The 22,310-nt window shown below is 45.4% G+C and overlaps 1 protein-coding gene across 1 annotated transcript in view; it reads right to left on the bottom strand.

Annotated features, from left to right (window-relative positions):
* The window catches only part of PTPN11 (protein tyrosine phosphatase non-receptor type 11), a 79,852-nt gene that overhangs the window by 15,381 nt on the left and 42,161 nt on the right, over nucleotides 1–22,310 (bottom strand). The window contains exons 7-13 of the mRNA XM_066260543.1: nucleotides 18,905–19,001; nucleotides 16,426–16,505; nucleotides 16,144–16,302; nucleotides 11,400–11,531; nucleotides 8,037–8,191; nucleotides 6,233–6,300; nucleotides 5,564–5,715 (exon numbers count right to left, since the gene is read on the bottom strand). Of these exons, the coding sequence (XP_066116640.1) occupies nucleotides 5,564–5,715; nucleotides 6,233–6,300; nucleotides 8,037–8,191; nucleotides 11,400–11,531; nucleotides 16,144–16,302; nucleotides 16,426–16,505; nucleotides 18,905–19,001 (843 nt within the window). The remainder of the gene's footprint in view (nucleotides 1–5,563; nucleotides 5,716–6,232; nucleotides 6,301–8,036; nucleotides 8,192–11,399; nucleotides 11,532–16,143; nucleotides 16,303–16,425; nucleotides 16,506–18,904; nucleotides 19,002–22,310) is intronic.

The raw sequence follows: 22,310 nt of genomic DNA on the forward strand, positions 1-22,310 counted from the left end.
CAATGTTAATTTTCTGATTTTGATAATTTTACTATGGTTAGAGGGAGAGAGAAAGAGAGATAAAGAGGTGGGGGTATGAATGAAGAATAAATTGTGTTAAAATGTTAACAGGAGAACTGGGTGAAGAAAATTCCACATACTGTTTTTTACAAATAAGAGAATCTTAATACTGTAAAAGGAAGTTAACAAAGAAATCTACTTCGGAATGGAAGACAGTATGTGAAGAATGGCTTATAAAACTTGAGCCTGTCCTCAGTTTTGCTTTATTTGCACTTTCCCCTGGAGGCCACCTCGCTTCTCATTTCCTCCCTCCCAGGCAGTCTCTAGTTCCCCGGAGGCTTCCTTCCCCAACCCCTCCACCACTCCCCCACCACTTATTTTCTTTCTTTCTTTTTTTTTCTTCATTTATCCCTCTTTAGCAAATTCTTCTGCTCCCAAAATTTCCTAAAGCTTCCTAAGTTTTGGAAATGCATGTATTACAACATAATCAATTATACTAAATGAGTTTGTTCTTTTTTTATTATTATTATTCATTATAGAGAGGAGAGAGAAGGGGGGAGAGAGAGAGAGAGAGAGGAGAGAGAGAAGGGGGGAGGAGCTGGAAGCATCAACTCCCATATGTGCCTTGACCAGGCAAGCCCAGGGTTTTGAACCGGCGACCTCAGCATTTCCAGGTCGACGCTTTATCCACTGCACCACCACAGGTCAGGCTAAGTTTTGTTCTTTTGCTTAATTTAAAAATCAGGTGGGTTTGATGTTTTTTGGTGGGTTTTTTTGCGAGAGACAGAGAGAGGGACACATATGGACAGAGAGACAGGAATGGAGATGAGAGGCATCAATTCCTCATTGCAGCACCTTAGTTGTTCATTGATTGCTTTCTCATAAGTGCCTTGATGGGGGGGGGGCTACAGCAGACAAAGTGACCCCTTGCTCAAGCCAGCGACCTTGGGCTCAAGCTGGTGAGCCTTGCTCAAACTGCGCTCAAGCTGGTGCCCTCGGGGTCTCAAACCTGGGTCCTCTCGGACTCCAACTCTATCCACTGCGCCCCGCTGCCTGGTCAAGCAGGTTTGATGTTTTTAAGGGCTGCCTTTAACCTTTTGCTAACTGAAAGCACTTCTTACTTTACCTTGAAATCAGGTAGCAAGTTCCTACAATGAATCAAACAACACAATGCAGAAACCTACATATTACAGGAACCCAGTTTTTAAAATAAATGATGTAAGCCAACACGTTTTTACAATACGAAGGCTCATATATCATATGCAGTGAATGTGCTGAGCAAGGGGGCCGGCACATATGACACCAGGAAAGCACTGGCTGAATGAATGAATGAATGAATGCACACCTCCAAGCGTTCTGGGGGTGGGATTACCGGGGACATTCAGTTTCTCTAGTTTATTTTCAGTTTCTTTATTCAATATTTTAAAATACTTATATTAGAGAATACGTTTTGCTTTTGTCTACTTCTTTCCCCCCAAAAGAAGGGCACTCATAAAAGATTTTGTTCAGTTTGTGAATCCAAATTCTGACCTCAGATTCAGGGTCAGAGAGAGACCACATTCGGTAACTAGATCTGGGGTGCTACCAACGCGGAAGGGGAAGTCCCTGAGTTTTCCAAAGTGAAGATAAAAACCAAAGGCTCTGAAGGAAACATCGAGCGCTTCCCCCAGCTTCTCCCACCGAGAGTAACTGTGCTTCAGGACTTTCCCAAGCACTTCCCCGTTTGTACCAACGCTGCTGCCTGCTGCCTCCTCTCGGAGTTTATCAGGAGTCATTCTCTTCTGGCAACTAACTATTCTGGGCCCCAATGAGATGTAACTGAAAGGTAACTAACTATTCAATGGCCTGTAGTAGCTATCTAAATACTTCACAGCACTTAAAATAACACAGGAAGATTCAAAGCCCGAAATTTCAAAACAGGTAGATTGTTAATTCCCTGGGGAACAATTTTTTTTTCATTTTCTGTTGCATGAGGTTTTAAAACTTTTTCTATATATTTCTGCATTGCTGATTCCAAATCTGAAATCCGTTTTTTGGTGCATGCTCTAGTTTTTATGCAATTTTAATTTCTTGTTACAGTTAATGGCATGCATTGGTTTTTAAATTGGGAGTTAAAGGGCAGCAACTCTTGGATTGAACATAACCACGAGGCAATTAATGTTTTACAAACATCACTTTTACATAATTGTAGTTCTTAAATGTAAAAAATTATTATCTGATAAAAATATCCTCTTATTTTGTTTTAAGATTGAATCATGGCTTCTTCGAGTAGGCATAAATGTAACACCTTGTGTTATATATGTGGCTGTTACACACTTCAATGTCAAAGGCACAATATTTCATCATTTGTGACACGTGCATATATTGCCTATTTTCAAGTTCCACTGGCGATCAAGACAAGAATTGGGCTCCTCATATTGTGTGTCATAATTGTGAGGAAATGCTTTGTGACTGGACAAAAGGAAAATGCAAAGGAATGCCTTTTGGTATTCCCATGGTTTGGCATGAACCTAAGGACCACAGCAGTGACTGTTATTTCTGTCTGATCCATACAAAGGGCATCGGCAAGAAAAAACGGCACATGATGGCATATCCTAATATTCCTTTAGCAATACGACCTATCCCACACTCTGAGACACTCCCGGTTCCAGTTTGAAATGGTTTTATTTCTTGTAAGGATGAAGAAAGTGAACATGGTGATCAAGTATATATATATTTTTTTTTTTCTTTTTTCTTTTTTTAAAAGCTGGAAACGGGGAGAGACAGGCAGATAGACTCCCTCATGCGCCCGACCGGGATCCACCCGGCACGCCCACCAGGGAGCGATGCTCTGCCCCTCCAGGGCCTCGCTCCGCTAGGACCAGAGCCACTCTAGCGCCTGGGGCAGAGGCTAAGGAGCCATCCCCAGCGCCTGGGGCCATCTTTGCTCCAATGGAGCCTTGGCTGCGGGAGGGGAAGAGAGAGACAGAGAGGAAGGAGGGGGGTGGGGTGGAGAAGCAAATGGACGCCTCTCCTATGTGCCCTGACCGGGAATCGAACCCGGGTCCCCCGCACACCAGGCCGACGCTCCACCACTGAGCCAACTGGCCAGGGCCTGATCAAGTGTATTTTGATAAGATGCATGAGGAAATGGTTGTAGAGTCCGAAGGGTCTTCTTCTGACGCCAAGCAGTCATTAACCCCTCAGCAGTTTAGCAAACCTGAATTGAATGACTTAGTAAGAGATTTGGGTGTATCAAAGAAAGCAGCTGAGTTATTAGCCTCCAGGCTTCAAGAAAAGAATGTATTTTACCGGTCAGCTAAAGGATCCCATTTCAGGAAACGTGAACAAATTTCTGTGGACTTTTTTTCCAAAGACAAACACTTTGTTTACTGTCATGGTATCAGTAGTCTTCTCAGCCAGCTAGGTGTTACCACTTACAGTCCAACAGAATGGCAGCTATTTCTTGACAGCTCTAAACGGAGTCTGAAATGTGTTCTCCTACACAACGGTAATGTTTATGCAGCGGTTCCAATTGGTTATCCAACTCATCTGCAAGAAGATTATAATGACATAAAAAATTGTCCTCGACTTTCTGAAGTATGAGGAGCATAACTGGATCATTTGTGTGGATCTTAAAATGATAAATTTCCTGCTAGGACAACAGAGAGGTTTCACAAAGTATCCTTGCTTTCTGTGTTTGTGGGACAGTCGAGCTCAGGAGAAACACTGGACACAGGAGTGGCCAAAACGTGAAGCTCTGGAAGTAAGGATGCAAAACATTGTGAATGAACCTGTAGTTAATCGAGACAGGATCATTTTTCCCCCACTTCACATCAAACTTGGCTTAATGAAGCAGTTTGTTCAGGCTTTGAATAAAGAAAGTGAATGCTTTCAATATATTATTTCTGCTTTTCCTGCCTTGTCTGTCAAGAAGATAAAAGCAGGTGTATTCGATGGAATCTCAAATTGAACCCTTATACGCGACAAAGAATTTGCCAGGAAGATGAATAAGGAGGAGAAAGCAGCATGGCAGTCTTTTGTGGCAGTTACAAAGAACTTCCTTGGCAACAAAAAAGCAGAAAACTATGACCTTCTGGTTCAATGGATGCTGTTGGCTTTCCGCGACATTGGATGTAACATGAGCGTTAAGATTCACTTCCTGAACAGTCACCTTGATAAGTTTCCCGAAAATCTTGGAGCTGTTAGTGATGAGCAGACTACTACTGGAGCATCAAATGAGATTGTCCTCAACAAGTACACAAACACAAGAGCTATAAATGCAAACTATTGCTTGAATAGAATTTAAATAAGTTTTGTGTAAATTTTATGATTAAAATAAGTGTTTTAATATGTTCTATTTTGAAATTGAAGACAAATTCTGATGCAATCATATCTTTTAGTGTATTAGTGTATTTACTGCATTATATAAATTATTATATTTTCACAAAGATGATGCCCAAGAAGACATTCTACTTCATTATGTTAAACTAAATGTTGAAAATTTTACAATAAGATGAAAACCTAAAATCTTGAATTGCAAAAAAAAACTGTAGTTTACAGAGAAAAACTAATGTCAGATTTGAGATCAGCACACTTGAATTAGGTAAGAACAAGTGTTTTTGTGGATGCAACAAAAATTTTGTTCCCCAGTGTTATGTGACCTCACATTCCTATACATACACTGTTTCTGAAGATGTTTTTCTACAACGAAACAACCTAATGAGTGTTTGTGGGTGCATGGAGAACCCACCAAACTAATTAACAAGTGCTAGATAACCAGCTTGGCTCAGGTGGCTGTGGTTCTGCTAGGCTAGAAATCATTCAGGTAGGTAGCAGGTCCCACTTCAAGAAGAGCTAAGTTCCCGTTTTGAGAAGCTGAGTTTCGTGGAAGGCAATGAACAGAGGGGACAGCAGGTAAATGTCAGTGACGTTCAGACACCGGCTGGCTCGCAGCACAGGGGGCCTTGGGTGGGGGTGGGGCGGGAGACAAGTCCAGCTTGCCAAAAGAGCGGTCTCCTCATTTCCATTGTCTCAACTTATTCCTAATTAACGCAGCTTCGTGTCTGTCATGAATAGCTTCATTTGGAAAGGCTCCAAGCACCACATTCCTCTTCATTATGCATGCTTATTAAAACTTAAATTTCACTGTTTCCAGCTCAACCAAACTGGTGGTTCAAACCACCACCGTATGTTATTAAGAGTGAAGCATTCATTTAGGAGATGGACTCAGGACAAATATGGCCTGGATTAAACTGAAACAGGCTGGAACTTTGTAGGCTCTGAGCTCCATGCATGCCGTGTGAGCCTGGGAAAGCCCTCCCCCCTTCCTATGGGGCGCTTCCCCACCCGGTCAGGCCGGGACAGCAGCACAGGGCCCCTCCCCAAGCTCCTCCAGACAGCAAACTCAGGGCTGTGAAGTAGGGAAGAGTTCTCAGAGAGGCCCTTCCTGGCTGGGGACTTGTTTTCCATTCCCAAACAAAGAGAGTCACGTATCAGAGCCTGTCCTAACCGTGAGAGGAGTGTTGGCCAGCCACCCGGAAGAAAGTGGAAGCCTGCATGCCAGCCCATCTAGGCTCGGTACCTGCTCTTCCTCAATCCTGCGCTGTAGTGTTTCGATATAATGCTGGACAGCCATGTAGATGAACCGGTACTGTGCTTCTGTCTGGACCATCCCTGACCTCTGAGATCGCACCATCTGTATCGTTTTGGGAACATCAATGTCACAGTCGACGCCTACAAAAGAAGCATCATGACGCATCAGGAGAACGGCAGAGCCAGGGTAAAGTGGTTTAAAGCACAGCTTTCAGCAGGCTTAGACGTAAAGCAATTGTCATCTTTAATGTTCTGACCAAACATGTTCCAAGGGCTACAGCCCTGGTCTTTCGATCAATACCAATGATCCCATGTGGTTACATGTTAACGTCTCAGAGGTCAGGTTCCCCCACTTTCCAATACCCCACACTGTTCCGTCAGCAAGGATTTGGTGGCTTGGTAGAGACCACCAGCACATATTACACAGAAGACCGCAGTGGTGGGATCCACAGGTTCTAGGCTTCATCTTATGCCAAAAGCTCAGACAGTATCATTTTTGTCCTCTGGCAAATATGTATGTTGAAAGTTGAAATCTTCAGCTGAGATTTTTGTGAAAATTTTAACATTCAAATTTTCTTCCCCAGGCTATTTTCAATAGCACTTTCTGTCCATAAACTAAAAACAGGAACCATAGCTTCTTGCCCTCCAGATGACCTACCTTTCTCTCTGATGATGTCAATAAGGATATCAATCACAATGAATGTCCCTGTCCGGCCAATTCCAGCACTGTGGGCAGAAGGACAAAAAGCAATGACAATGAAGTAATTCACAGGGGTTTTATTCTCAAAACCAAGCTATTAATATTAACAAAACCAGTATCTGCTCTTGGGAGTATTTAGAAGATTGTCTATTAATATTGGAAAACACATTTGCTAACAGCACAGGGCTCTGGAGTCCATCCAACCTACACTTGGAGCCCAGCTTCTCCAGTACAGTGTGCCTGAGGCCAAGTCTCTTAACCTCCCTGACCCTCAGTTTCCTCATCTAGAAATGGGTATAACAGTATACATCTTACAGGATTGCTGTGAGCATAAAATGTGAGTCACATATAAAAAACACTGGGCCCAGGCCCTGGCTGGTTGGCTCAGTGGTAGAACGTCGGCCTGGCATGCAGGGGTCCCGGGTTCGATTCCCGGCCAGGGCACACAGGAGAGGCGCCCATCTGCTTCTCCACCCCTCCCCCTCTCCTTCCTCTCTGTCTCTCTCTTCCCCTACCGCAGCCAAGGCTCCATTGGAGCAGAGATGGCCCGGGCGCTGGGGATGGCTCCTTGGCCTCTGCCCCAGGTGCTAGAGTGGCTCTGGTCGCGACAGAGCATCGCCCCCTGGTGGGCAGAGCATCGCTCCCTGGTGGGTGTGCCGGGTGGATCCCGGTCAGGCGCATGCGGGAGTCTGTCTGACTGTCTCTCCCCATTTCCAGCTTCAGAAAAATACAAAAAAAACAAAACAAAACAAACAAACAAAAAAAAAACACTGGGCCCAGAGGCTGGCATAAAGCATATGCTCAATAAGCGGTAGTCTTTTAAAAATGAACAAAGAAAGTTCCCCACATATCTGCTTGCCCAACATAGAAACGAGACTTAGGAAACCAAGCTTTGCCCCGTATAGCTGTGAAACCCAAACCTGGGCACCGGCAGCCACAACCTCCAGGCAGAGGCCATGGGACAGCTTTCAGGGGTCCTCACCTTTTGAAGCAAACAAACGCATTGTTGGGGAAAAATTTATATCTTACTTCTACGGTAGATGAGAAGAGAATCGCAACCACGGAGATGAACCCTAAAACTCTATTAAAAAAAGAAAACTGCCCTGGCCGGTTGGCTCAGCGGTAGAGCGTAGGCCTAGCGTGCGGAGGACCCGGGTTTGATTCCCGGCCAGGGCACACAGGAGAAGCGCCCATTTGCTTCTCCACCCCTCCGCCGCGCTTTCCTCTCTGTCTCTCTCTTCCCCTCCCGCAGCCAAGGCTCCATTGGAGCAAAGATGGCCCGGGCGCTGGGGATGGCTCCTTGGCCTCTGCCCCAGGCGCTAGAGTGGCTCTGGTCGCAATATGGCGACGCCCAGGATGGACAGAGCATCGCCCCCTGGTGGGCAGAGCGTCGCCCCTGGTGGGCGTGCCGGGTGGATCCTGGTCGGGCGCATGCGGGAGTCTGTCTGACTGTCTCTCCCTGTTTCCAGCTTCAGAAAAATGAAAAAAAAAAAAAAAAAGAAAACCAAGCAAGCATGACCAGACTTGGGGCTCCTTGAGCAAGGACTCCACTCACCACTCTTTGTCCTGCCACCCCCCAGTACCCAGCAGTCCTGTAGGGTCTATAGAAATACTTTTTGGGGTCAAAGTGTCCCTTAATGCCATTGATCCATGACTCAGACAGACTGAATTTTTCCTACAGTTAGCTGGGCTGGTAAGAAGCAGCCCTGGGCGTTAGGAAGCGGGACAGGCTGTGGACCGGGGGGCGGTAGGAGCTGGTCACCTGCAGTGAACCACCACTGGCCCCGCATCCATGATGCTCTCCTGCTTATGGTGCACCTCCTCCAGGAAGTCCAGCACGCCCCCGGGGTCACTGGGCACTCCATGGTCCGGCCAGGTCCGAAAGTGGTATTGCCAGACCGTTCTCTCCGTATTCCCCTGGAGTAGAGCCAAGAAAAACCAGAAAAGAATTAAATAAATCAAGGGATCAAGGCACTGTCCGGCTTCGATCTTTCTCGGCCCCAACGGGAGCCAAAGGAGCCAGCCGGCACCCCTCACACCCCATCTAAAGGTCCTTTGCAGGGTTTCCCAGATCTCGTCTCCTTTTGGATCTGGCTGAGTAATCGCAGAGGGAACTCTCTGCCTCTGCCATAAGAACCCAGATGTCCAGTGCAGCAAACTGTTCTTCAGGAAATGCCAACCCACATCAGCCCTCTGAGTTACCAGCAGCAGGCAGCATCCCCGGCCCACCTCGTCTGTGTGGGGCTCAACCCAGGAGGAAACGGAGGCCCTGGGACCCGGGCTCTGCTCCCCCCACATGACAAAACAGGTATTCCCTCAAGTCCCTCGTTCTTCTTTGACCGTTTGGACCCAAAGCTCCTCTCCTCTCCCAGTCACACACTTTTATTATAATATCATGATACTTGAAACTTCCGTTGGATACAAAGTAAATGAGAAGACAGGTTTTGCACTCAGATGGCTGGATTTTGGCCCAAGTCCCAGCATGCACACTCACTGTGGCGCCTGGACATCTTAAGGCCTCCATTTCTTCCTTTGCAAGTAATAATAATAATCTCTCTCTCATAACACCACTGGGAGGATTAAACACGAGCAATGAAACACACAGCCACTGCTCTGCAAACGGGACGAGACTCAGCACACAAGCTTCTCGAAGGACAGCGGTCACTAATAAAGGCCAACCATGGTACCAAGACTGCAGAACAATGGTCCCAAGACCTCCCACCCAGTGCAGGTCACTGAGCAGCACTAGTCTTTGTTACATCTTCCTCCTATGTATCTGGAGGTAATCCAAGCTAGGTGACATTTTTAAAGGGGACTTTTAAAAAAGGAAAGAGTAACTAGATCAGTGTCCTCAGCGAGTCACCTTCAGGACAGTCAAGGAATCTGAACAATTAAGATCTTTTCTGGAATCAATTGCATTTAATTTGCTGAAGTTATGAAGATTTTTCTGGATGTTACTGGTGAGCTAAAAAGCAAAGGGCGACAGTCACAAGGAGGACAGTCGGGGAGCGAGAGTGACCCCCGCCACCCTGCTCCTCCATGCTCCTCCTCCTCCTCAGTAAAAGGTCCCTGAGGTCTCCACCCCAACTCCTGCTTCCCAGTCAGTTAGGAGGCTTAAATCAGATCATGTGACAGCTCTTTAGATAAAATGTAACATGTTACATAAAAAGCAGATAATCTGTGACTAGCAATTCTGGAGAAATGATGGGTCCTATGTCACCTACATCCGAGGGTACAACACAGACACCCAAATGCCAACACTTCCTGTACCTGCTACTCAAATATCTCCGATAACAAGAAGATGGATGGTGACTCACTAAAACTGAAGAAAAATCGACCTGCTACTCAGAAACAACTGACAACGAGAAGATAGGGAGTTTATCACCAAAACTAAAGAAAACCCTACCTGGAATCTTCATCCAGTGTCCTCTAAATCTCTGCATATCTGCTCAACAGCTACATTTTCCCAGCTCCTGTCACAGCCTCTGTGATAGACTGAACCTTCCACCCTCTTTCCACCCTCAGGGGCACTGCACCCTGACTGACATCAGAAGTCCCAGCATCCCCCCTCCCCAACCACAGCCTTGGAGGTTTCCAGCTTGAGCCCCCACCACAGCCCAGCTCCCTGAGCCTCTCCCCACTCTGCCCGCCTCCTCTGGTCCTGGTCCCTTTCACCCCACATGCTCGGAGTCTCCACACTCTCCTGACACCCACCACTGTCTCCATGCACTGTGACCCTGGGAAAGACACCAAGCCTGCACAGACCCAACCACCCCACAGAAAAGAGCCCACGGAGACAAATCACACAACCAGGTGAACAGTGTCACTAAATAAATATTCATGTTTGCCACCTCAGTTGGGCACTCAGCACTGCCCAGAAATTTAATGGATTTCTTGCCTTTTCTATACAATTACTATCTCATACTTTTCCCATTTTCCTACGATATTTCGTCTCTTCTTACTCCCTTCAAGTGTCAATTGATGGCTTGGCTCATATAGAGGAAATCCATTCCAGCTCCCCTACCTGCACCTGTGGCCGCCTTTGCCTCTGTCCCTCCCCTTGCCACAGAAGCAACCGCCCTCCATCCATCATGTTCTGGATCCCGCCCCCCCCCTCCTCCAGTCTCCACCCCTTCCCCCAGCCCACTGCAGAGGCCTCCAACCAGGCCCAACCCCTCTCGCCACTCCTCTCAGCTGTTAGACACCTTCCTGGCACTCGATGCTATCTATGCTTGTTCACTAGGCTCAAGAACCCTCACGGGTTTTACGCCAACAAGTAAGTAAAGTTCACATTTCTCAGCGTGGTGGTGAGTCTCATCCCGACTTGGTCACATCCTGTCTCAGCACAAATTTATCTCCGACAGTCCCTACTTGCCTCCACTTCCCATGAAAGTGCAAACCACAGTTTGCACCTCAGTGCTGAACTCACAATGACACCTGTGCCAGGAGGCCCTCTTCTCCCACGGAATTCCCACCCTTAAGGGCCCAACCTCTTCTGAAACAGTCTCTCTAGTGCCCAAGCTGGAAGAAAGCCCAGCCTCTGCCATACCATGGCACTTCAGATCCGTGGGAATGCCTATGTCTGCTCTGGAGCATGGCTATTTGTAAAGGTGGTCATCCCGGGGGCAAACTGAACGATACGCAATTAAGATCTAATGCCATGGAATGTGGTCACTAAATAGGCCTCAAGGTCTCTGCACCTACTGCTCCTTGTGCTCGGGACTGTCTTCTCCTGACTCTCTGGATGCCTGGCTTCTCCATCTTCAGTCTCAGCTCAAGCTACACACCCTCAGAATGGCCCTCCCTGTTACTCTGTTCCAAGTACCCATCCCCCCAGCACACCACCCTGGGCCTTCCAGACAGCACGATCAGCTTAGTTGGTTATTTACTTTTTAACTTTTGGTCTTCCCAGGCTCACAAGAAGAGGGGCTGTACCTGTCTTGTCTACAAGGTACCAGCAGTGCCTCAAGAGGACCTGGTACATAGAAGGCACCCAACAAGAGGCTCCTGAATCAATGAGTGAACGAAGGGATGAATGTATGCAAACATGAGTAACAGCAAGGCCCTGGGTTGCTGCATGCTGTACATAGTTTCCAAAGTTTCTAAAATACGACAATATACTTACTTGTCCAACCTTTGAAAGCTTGAGTTCTCTTAACGTATAGTCATGAGCGGCGCTCTCTTTGACATTCCTAACGCGCATGACCCCGTATTCTTTCAGAGCATACTCGTCAGGCCAGTACTTGACACACTTACTCTGGAAGGGATCAAAAAAAAGGACAGTTAATCTCTGTGAACTCTGCAAGGAAAGCTTAAACTGACAGAAAGCAAATGTTCAAGTCTTGCTTAATGACCACTAACATGGAAAATGGCCCAACTCACATTGAACTGTTGGATTTCCAAAGGCAACTGTCCAAATTTAAAAAGCAGGAGCTTGGAGAACCAGGGAGAAGTGGGGAGAGAGAGCCGTCTATGCAGAGCTGTCCAGTCCCACACAGGTCAAAGGAGAATCGAATGTGTGTTTGCTTGTCTCTAAACAATCAAAGATGCCTGACCAGTTGGTGGTGCAGTGGATAGAGTATCGGACTGGGATGCAGAGGATCCAGGTTTGAGACCCTGAGGTCGCCAGCTTGAGCACAGGCTCATCTGGTTTGAGCAAAAGCTCATCAGCTTGGACCCAAGGTCACTGGCTCGAGCAAGGGGTTACTCAGTCTGCTGTAGTCCCCGGTCAAGGCACATATGAAAAAGCAATCAATGAACAACTAAGGTGTCGCAACAAAAAACTGATGATTGATGCTTCTCATCTCTCTCCGTTCCTGTCTGTCTGCCCCTATCTATCCCTCTCTCTGACTCTCTCTATGTCTCTGTAAAAAAAACCAACAAAACAATAATCAAAGATGCCAAGCAAAGAAATGACCAGGTTGAGGGTGCAGTCTAGCAACCAGAGTTTTGAATTCTAGAAATCTGCCGGTTTCTCCGCAGGGAAGGCAAGCAAGGACTCTGGAGGTGGCTGGGCCACCCAGGAAGCCAGACAGTCTGGTTCACTTCCACCCCAGTGTGGGAGGATCCTGGGTCTTATCTAACCCAAGTGCGAATACCTCCAGCACAGAAAGGCAGCTGATGGGACTCTGAACCAGCTGCTTTTTCTATATCCAGATCTGTGTGCTACCTACTGCACATGTCACCTTCGCTTAACTGGGTGCGCGGGGATGCCAAGCCTGCAAAAGCTGCTGGCTTCAGAACAGGCAGATGGGAAAATACGGCACCAAGAAAATCATCCTTGCTGCCAAAGAGGAAGATATTCCGCTCAATAAGGGACAAGTCTGCATACATGGGGTGACGTGTTCTGGGCAAAGAATGATTTTGTGTTTTGGTTATTTTCTGGGCGCGGTCACCAACACCACTCCCTTTCCGCCACAACTGAGACACAAATATCAGCAAAAGAAAATTTATTTGTATATTAGGAAATTCCCAGTTATAAAACTAGAAGTAAGGCCCTGGCCGGTTGGCTCAGTGGTAGAACATCGGCCTGGCGTGCGGGGGACCCGGGTTCGATTCCCGGCCAGGGCACACAGGAGAGGCACCCATCTGCTTCTCCACCCCTCCCCCTCTCCCTCCTCTCTGTCTCTCTCTTCCCCTCCCGCAGCGAGGCTCCACTGGAGCAAAGATGGCCCGGGTGCTGGGGATGGCTCCTTGGCCTCTGCCCCAGGCGCTGGAGTGGCTCTGGTCGCAACAGAGCAACGCCCCGGAGGGGCAGAGCATCGCCCCCTAGTGGGAAGAGCATCACCCCCTGGTGGGCGTGCCAGGTGGATCCTGGTCGGGCTCATGCGGGAGTCTGTCTGTCTCTCCCCATTTCCAGCTTCAGAAAAATACAAAAAAAAAAACTAGAAGTAAAAAAGCAGCTGCAGACTAGCCCCACAGTCAACTGCCAACTGAAAGAAAAGAAAAACATGGGAGGAGGAAACTTCAGAAGAGTTTAAAGGATGGTGCAACTCTTTTGCTTGGCACAGCTAGGGGTCTTTCAGTTATTAGTATTTTGAATACAGCTTTCCCTCCAGTGTTTTGTAGATCCAAATACTCTATGACAGATTTCATACAATTTTCCCCCAAATACACACTTTCAATACTAATTGTACTCAAGCCTGTTACTGGCTAATTGATTCTAAGGACTGCTGTCACTCAAGAGAACGCAACATTAAATCACAACTCTAAAAACGTGTGAGCTGACCTCAAACAGCTGCTAGCGACGGCAGCCTGCCTCCCACTTTTCCAAACTCTGATGTAAACCTTGACCAAAAAAAAAAAAAAAAAGTTCTAAACTGTGAGAGCTAATACTTCAGCTTTTAAATGAAAGCAGAGGGATCAAAAGGGACCCAGAGTCTGGGTTTTATTCTCTACAGGGGATGGGGGTGCGACACTGAGAAAACAAGGTGTCAGAGAGGTCTAGGAGAAGATGAAAGCCCCTCAGGCCACCCCTCCACCACATGGGGAAGCACAAGAAGGGAAAAGCAGGCTCGGTCTAGGGGGAGGGGGCGAGGGGCGGGCACAGGGATCTGGCCCAATGTCTGTCTGTTCTAGGAGCTTCCAACAGCTCTTATGTAAGGGACCAGTCCTGACTCCGCTGAAGTGACACGAGCATCCTGTCTTCACAGCCCCCAAGTCCTCGGAGAAATAGGTGGCCTCCTGGAACTACCAGTAGGCAGTGTGTAGGACAGAGGGTTCGGTTTACCTTTCTTTCCATACGCAGGGTTGGTGACACCTGAAGCAGAAATTACGACCGCATTGTAACTCATCCATGAATTCAATACCAACTAATGTTACTGCAGGAGGCCTTCGTTTCACAACGACCAGCCCAGTTCTGAGGTATTCAGAAGCATATCAACTCCTAGTACAATGATGAAAATCTTACAAAGTCGCACTAACCCTCACAACTATAAGAAAAGTACAGTAGCAGGACTAAAATCTAAAATCACCCATCTTTCTTAGGTTTAACTGAAATGTACGACTGCTACATTCCATGCAACTCTTACATAAACCAATTCAAATATATCTAAAAAAGCACTTTGACTAGAACACAAACAAAAACACAGAACTCTTCCATATTAAAAAAAAACCCTGTGCGGATAAGCCTGCTTTGGGATAACCCAGAAGGCCATCACTTGGTGAACTCTGTCTGCTTCTCTGTCATCGTGTGAAGAGTGTGGGGAGACGGGCACCAGGCACATGCAGCTGGGGGGAGTGTGACCTGGCACAGCCACTCTGGAAGGCAGTTTGGCAGAACTTACATAAATTTATGTAGCACCTAGCAATTCTTGACATCTGTCCTCGAGAAACACTTGCCACATAAAGACAAAAGCAAGAACAAGACTGAATACTTCAGCACTGTTTATAAAAGCAAAATCTGAAACACTTAAAAGCTCAGGGCGTAATGGTTAAATAATTTATGACACGTACATACCATGAAATATCATGCAATTACTATGAGATAGACCAACACATGCTAACAGAAATTAAAACCTAGATTTAGTGGGGGGAAAAAATCCAAGATGCACAACCAAGTGACAGTATGAAAGTACTTCTTCAATGACAATTAGAAAGTGTAGAACAATGCACATCACACAGGGTTTATGTTGGAGGAGAGGGCTAAAATGGGTGGACAAGCGATGGTGATAAAGGCAACTTTAACCCTGTGTTTGAATATTTATATGAATACATTGTTCAGATAATTAAAATTAATGTTTAAATGCTTAAAAGTCATGATGAGTGGTTTACATGACCAGTGAAGTTACTATTGATTTACTAGTACTCTAACCACCTGGAAGTACTAGACAGGCCCTCTAACACTCCCTTTTTGACCGCTGCTTCTAGCTACAATAGAGTAACAAGACTGGGTTGACCTTCCCATCTTAAATAACTGAAAAACTGGGAAAATGAAATGATACTTATAATAGGATTAGTGACAAGGACATTAAAGGAATTACAGTGGTACCTTGAGATACGAATTTAATTCATTCTATAACCGAGCTCGTAAATCAGTCAATTCGTATATCAATCAAACTGCCAATACTGGACCCGGGCGCCAACGTGCCAACTAGCAGCAGCTTCCCAAATCACCACTTGTATCTCAGAATTTCGCTCGGATCTCGAACAAAATTATGGACCAAGTTGCAGCCCGTATCTTAAAATATTTGTATGTTGGTCTGTTCGTATCTCAAGGTACCACTGTGTTATAAATGCACTCCACATGTGCAAAGGTATAGAGAATGATGCACGTGTGAATAAAACATGGATGATACTAAAAAGACTTGAGTAAAACTTCTAGAAATGAAAAGGACAATGTCTGAAGGGACAGCACACTGAACGGGACTAACAGATTACACTGCTGAAGGAAAGACTAACTTAAAGACATAGAGCAAAAGAACCTACCCAAAATGAAACCTGGGAGGAAAAAAAGAGAACATTAAAAAAAAAAAAGATGAACAATGAACAAAACTTCAATGAGCTTGAAGACAACTTCAAACAGCTTAATTACATGTAATTGGTTCCCAGGACAAGGTAGGCTGGGGATGTGTATTTGAAGAAATAGTAAATACCATCCAAATTTGAAAATAAACAAAAAACACGTAAATCCACAGATCCAAGTGTGGCTCAATGAACCCAAAACAGAAGAAACCTAAAGAAAACTACACTAAGGCATGTCATCATCAAATTTCTTCAATGCTACCTTTTTCCAGTGTCAAGGTGGCTTAAGCTTAACTGGTTTGTTCACTTCTTAACCTAATATTAAGAATGAATAACATTAAGGTTAATGGTCAACCTGACGTAAGCAATAATTTTAAAATATTTTAGCAGAAGAGTATGCAATATACCTTCCCTCTCTCTACTTCTTTCGTTGTCATGACAATCACTCGAGAGTTCTCTTGAAATACCATCCGCCAAAAGTCATTCACTGTATTTTGCAGACAGCCTTGTGTGGCAATGTAACTCTTTTTGGGCTTTGAATTGTTACACTTAGTTTCAAATTCAGGCTAGAAGTGGAAGAAGAATATCAGTCAAACATTCAAAAGCTGCTTTCAGAACACAAGAAAGGATTTCAAATAAAAAGTAGGCTAGCAATGTATAGTCAGAAGACACTGAAAAGCTACATTTACCATGATGATATTTGCATTGATGTAATCAGAAACAGGCTCACTGGGATCACCATCATGTAGAACAACCCTCGTATGGTCAACTGGAAGGAAAAGAGACCACAGTCACAAAACTACTGAGCCCCCTTTGAGACAAATCAGTTCAAATCAGTTCATCCTCAACCTAGTCCAAGTTATGATCATTTAATGATGAAACCACATAAAAAAATTAACCTTTTGAGTAGTACAAACATTCATGTACGTCCTCACTTAAAGGGTTAACAAAAAACTCACTACTCAAAGGGTTAAATTCTAAGTAAGCACAACAATAATCTGACCACATGATGCTTCAGAATGCTTTCCTCAAGAAGAAGAAAGCAGCGATGTCACTTTCCTGGCTTTGATAACGTTCTATGGATCTATAGGATATCACTGGGAGAAGCTGGATAAGGGGACATGAGAACCTTCTAGTGTATATATTTTTAGAACTTGTGAACCTAAAATTTTTTTAAAGTTTTTTTTTTTAAAAAAAGGAAGAGTGAAATACAAATAAATGGCATAATGTCTATTTGCTTCAAACTAATTTGGAGAGAGAGGAGAAGTGGACATAGCATAGATGAAATGACTGGACACAAGGTGACAATTATTGGAGCTGGGTGAGGATACATGTGAGTTCTTCATACTATTCTGTCTACTTTTGAAGACATTTAAAATTTTTCATAATAAAGTTTTTTTTTAATGAAGCAGAATGAAATACAGTATCTAGAAGACAACACTTTGATGTATCAATTAACCAACAATGGGAATTAGCAACATAGTGGTGTATCTTAAAAAATAATATTGCCTGTCCTGGCTGGATGGCTCAGCTGTAGAGCATCGTCCTGGCATGTGGAAGTCCCGGGTTCGATTCCCGGCCAGGGCACACAGGAGAAGCGCCCATCTGCTTCTCCACTCCTCCCCTTCTCCTTTCTCTCTGTCTCTCTCTTCCCCTCCCACAGCCAAGGCTCCATTGGAGCAAAGTTGGCCAGGGCACTGAGGATGGCTCCATGGCCTCCACCTCAGGCGCTAGAATGGCTCTGGTTGCAATGGAGCAATGCCCCAGATGAGCAGAGCATCGTCCCCTGGTGGGCATGCCGGGTGAATCCCAGCCGGGCACATATGGGAGTCTGTCTGTCTGCCTCCCCGCTTCTCACTTCAGAAAAATACTAAATAAATAAATAAATAAGTTGCCCTGGCTGGTGCCACAGTGGAGAGAACGTCCTGGAGCCCCGAGGTCGCCAGCACAATCAGGGTATGCCAGCTCAATTCCAAGGGCCCCAGCTCAGCCCTGAGGTTGCCTGTTCAAGCCCTGGTCAGGTATGTATTACAAGCAATCAATGAGTACACAACTATGTGGAACAATGAGCTGCTGCTTCTCTCTCTCTCCTCCTTTCTCTCTTTCTTTCCCCCTTCTTCTCTCTCTCCAAAAAAGAAAACATAATATTCTTTTGCCTTAGACTCCTTTCTGATCTTTAAAGAAAGAATCTTTTAATCAGAGGAAATGTCTAATTGGGATCTTTAAAAGAGAAAAGGGCAGTCATATTCTATTCAGATGCTGCATACCACTGTTCCCTTCATCATTCTCTATATCCCAACATCTTACTAATGAGCACCATTAGACCTCCTGAGCAGAAACAAAAACTTACACATACAAAAGGATGAGGCTTCCCCAAGGTCATTAGGACCCTGCTGTGACTCAAACCGATTCTCTGCTAATTCTTCATTGCCTTCTCAACATTATAAATGCCTCTAACAGCCTCCCACCCTGACCTACACACATCACACATAATCCACATGGACGTGACATACATATACACCATGTAAGTGTGCATATGTATACAGAAAGAGAAAGAGTGCTATGTGCGCGTGAGCGTGCGCGCGCACACACACACACACATACACATACACACACACACACACACTGCTCACAATTAAGATAGGCTGAGGCCTCGGATCTGCTGAGGAGGGCATATGGTCCTCAGGAAAAGTTACAGGGCCCTGGCCGGTTGGCTCAGCGGTAGAGCGTCGGCCTAGCGTGCGGAGGACCCGGGTTCGATTCCCGGCCAGGGCACACAGGAGAAGCACCTATTTGCTTCTCCACCCCTCCGCCGCGCCTTCCTCTCTGTCTCTCTCTTCCCCTCCCGCAGCCAAGGCTCCATTGGAGCAAAGATGGCCCGGGCACTGGGGATGGCTCCTTGGCCTCTACCCCAGGCGCTAGAGTGGCTCTGGTCGCAACATGGCGATGCCCAGGATGGGCAGAGCATCGCCCCCTGGTGGGCAGAGCGTCGCCCCCTGGTGGGCGTGCCGGGTGGATCCCGGTCGGGCGCATGCGGGAGTCTGTCTGACTGTCTCTCCCTGTTTCCAGCTTCAGAAAAACGCAAAAAAAAAACAAACAAAGTTACAGGGACACAAGGAATCAAAATCTCCAAGAGGAACAATGACTGAGCAGAATATTGATACTTACAGGGAAGGATGTTTTTATATCTATTTTTGTTTTTATTTTCTTGTCTCTGGCCTTCTTTTCGGCTATAGAGAAGTTTGCACTCCTGTTGTTGTAGCGTCTAGAGGAAGCAAAAGTAAATATTGTTATGCCTCAAAAGTCTAAAAGAAAGAGAGAAAAAAAGCCTGGCTCGATTTTTGCTTTCAGGAATTTGTCCAAGGAAATGCTCCCAGTCCTGTGCAATAGCTGTAAGAACACCCGTGTTAACACTGTACCAACAGTGGCAGAAACATTCGAAACAACATAAATGCCCAGCAGGAAACAGCTGCCTAAATAACACTATTGTTCATGCATATGAAAGAACCTCCTACAGCCATTTCAAAGGTGTTCTAGGCGCTAAAAAGAAACTCAATCTTGCAACACAGTGTATGACATAAGCCATGTGTTTGCAGTCGCCTGTAAGACATGGTACAATATACTCTAAAGAAGTAATAAGGTTCTTTTTCAGATTAGTGGGATTAGAAAGGCCTTTTCTCCATTTTTTGAAAAAAAATTTTTATTTATTCATTTTTTTAGAGAGGAGAGAGAGAAACAGAAAGAGAGAGAAGGGGGGAGGAGCTGGAAGCATCAACTCCCATATGTGCTTTGACCAGGCAAGCCCAGGGTTTCGAACCGACGACCTCAGCATTTCCAGGTCGATACTTTATCCACTGCGCCACCACAGGTCAGGCTTTTTCTCCATTTTTAACCCTCATTTTCTTTTTGGTTAAATTTTCTACAATAAATAAGTATTTATAAAAAGAGAAACCTTTTGCCTGACCTATGGTGGCGCAGTGGATAAAGTGTTGACCTAGAACATTGAGGTCGCCGGTTCAAAACCCTACATTTATCTGGTCAAGGCACATATGGGAGTTGATGCTTCCTGCTCCTCCCCCCTTCTCTCTCTCTCTCTCTGTCTCTCTCTCTCCTCTCTAAAATGAATTTTTAAAAAAAGAAAAAAAAAGGAGAAACCTTTTAAAGTAACAATATTAAGAATAAAAGCCAGGTGGAGGACAAAATGGGTAAAAAGGACCAAATATATGATGATAAGAGACTAGACTCGGGCAGTGAGCACACAACTGAGTGTATAGATGTCATATCATAAGGTTGGAGACCTGAAATTTATGTCATTAACCAACGTTACCCCAATAAACTTAATTCTAAAATAAAGAATGAGAGCCAGTGGGTAGTGGTATACAGTATACAAATAAACAGATGCGATCCCCGTTCACGAGGAATTTCTGATCTGCCTCCTTTCGGTGCTACTTCAGAGCAAGCCGTGTATTCATTAGTTGTCAAATTTAAATACCAGAGGACAGTAGAAGTGGTTTGGAGACTGGGCCATGGGCATGCAAGCTTTGTTAGCAAGGCTTGAAAGTCCTCCTGTGTCAGGAAGGTCGCCTCTGCCAGGGAAGGCAGTGGGGCACGCCATCGGGGAAAGAAGCGACTAAAGCACGCAGCTGTGGCGGGACTGGCCCCAGGGACAGGAGATGTAGGGAAGAGGAGAGAAGGGGCAGCTGCAGAAACACACAGAAAGATGGACCAGCCAGGCTGAAACATTTTTTTTCAAGGGGTATGTTTCATTTTCAAAATTACAGAAAGCCTCTCTTCAAGGGACTGTTTCAAACAAGCCTAATCTGTTATGGGAAATCACAAATGGGCAAATCAAGACAGTGAAAGGCAGGCTAAAAAAGAAATATATAGATATGTATATATATTTAATATAAATAAATGCCAAAATGGTTACCCTTAAAAGTTTCTACAAGAAGTGACAGAGTCAATATTTCACAGCACAGCAGCCCTGTTATTTCCATTTCATTTATCTTAATTTCCCAGACAGGTATGAAAGCCAGGAGTTTAAATTGCTATTTGACTCTCAGTTTCAAAACACAATATTTAGCCTTGACACACCGCATCTAACAGAAGTGGTTAGCCAGCTGAAACCTGGGCAGGGGAAAGCACAGTGGACACAGCACTCTGACAATGAAATGGTCATTCAAATTTCTGAAATGAGTGCAGGTTAATTAAAGCCATTTTGCCTTCTCCGAGCTGGCAGGTCCTCTGAACTGTGAGCCAGTCTCACTTAGTTCCTGTGTTATTAGGAAGAAGGTTCGATTTTGACTTTCAGACATTAAGGTGAAGTTCAACAAGTCCAAATACTATGAACTGACTCAAGCACTTAAAAATCAACAAAGAAAAAACAACATCAACAAAAGCTACAATTGGGGATAATTAGCTCTTGATTCAAAACAAACTTGAGCCTGACCTGTGGTGGTGCAGTGGATAAAGCGTCGACCTGGAAATGCTGAGGTCGCCCGTTCGAAACCCTGGACTTGCCTGGTCAAGGCACATATGGGAGTTGATGCTTCCAGCTCTTCCCCCCTTCTCTCTCTCTGCCGCTCCTCTCTCTCTCTCTCTCTCTCTCTCTCTCTCTCTGTCTCTCCCTCTCCTCTCTAAAATGAATAAATAAAAAAAAAAAAAAAAAAAACAAAAAAACAAACTTGATGGCCCTGGCCAGGTGGTTCAGTTGGTTAGAGCGTCATCCCAATAAGCAGGCTGCAGTTCAATCCCTGGTCAGGGCACATACAGGAGTCAAACAATGAATTCATGGAAAGGTGAAACAAGAAATCAGTGTTTATTTCTCTCTCCCTCCTTCCCTTCCTCTCTTTCTAAAATCAATAAGTAATTAAAAAAAACTCGATAGTAAAGCAAAGGCATGTTCACTTAAGGAACAAACTTCACTGACACTTCACCTGCAGAGGGTGCATGGCTAGAGCCATCTCAACAAAAGATGCATTCCATCCAGGTCCTCTGCAGAGCAGGAACCACCTCACTAAGCCTGCAACCAGCACAGCATCAGGCTCATAGGAGGCATTCGAAATGTGTTTGCTGAATAAGCAGAAGAAAAACCGGGAAGAAGGGAGGAGACAAACAAGCCGCAGATCACCACCAGTCCTAGCCTCGGCGCTCCAGCCCCACGCCTAGAATCCCATCTGGTGCTGCGAACCCAGGACATCAACGTAAAGGAAAAGTGCTGGAGCAAGAATACAGGAACGTTTCCGTTGTGAGTCATCTGGAAGGCATCTTCAAGATGCCTGCCGTCCTGGCACACCACCTGTCATATCAGTCGTTTTCTTCAATTCTCCTCCTCTTTTTCCCCTTCATAAAATGTATTTTCAAAGGAAACCTCCTAGTACTAGCACACATGAAAATTTCTATCACTTGCCATATATAGAGAAGGTAGCCAGGAAAAAAAGAAAATAGTAACAAGTTCTACTTAGATGTTGCAGAATGCCTGCAGCTCTGTAAACAAGGGGCACTGGCAGGTGTCAGACGCAGAAGTTAAAGACCTGTTAGTCCTACACTGAGACCTCCTCTGAGCCTGAAGCCT

The sequence above is a fragment of the Saccopteryx bilineata genome, chromosome 2 (genome assembly GCF_036850765.1).
Source record: "Saccopteryx bilineata isolate mSacBil1 chromosome 2, mSacBil1_pri_phased_curated, whole genome shotgun sequence".
Classification (NCBI taxonomy): Eukaryota; Metazoa; Chordata; class Mammalia; order Chiroptera; family Emballonuridae; genus Saccopteryx; species Saccopteryx bilineata.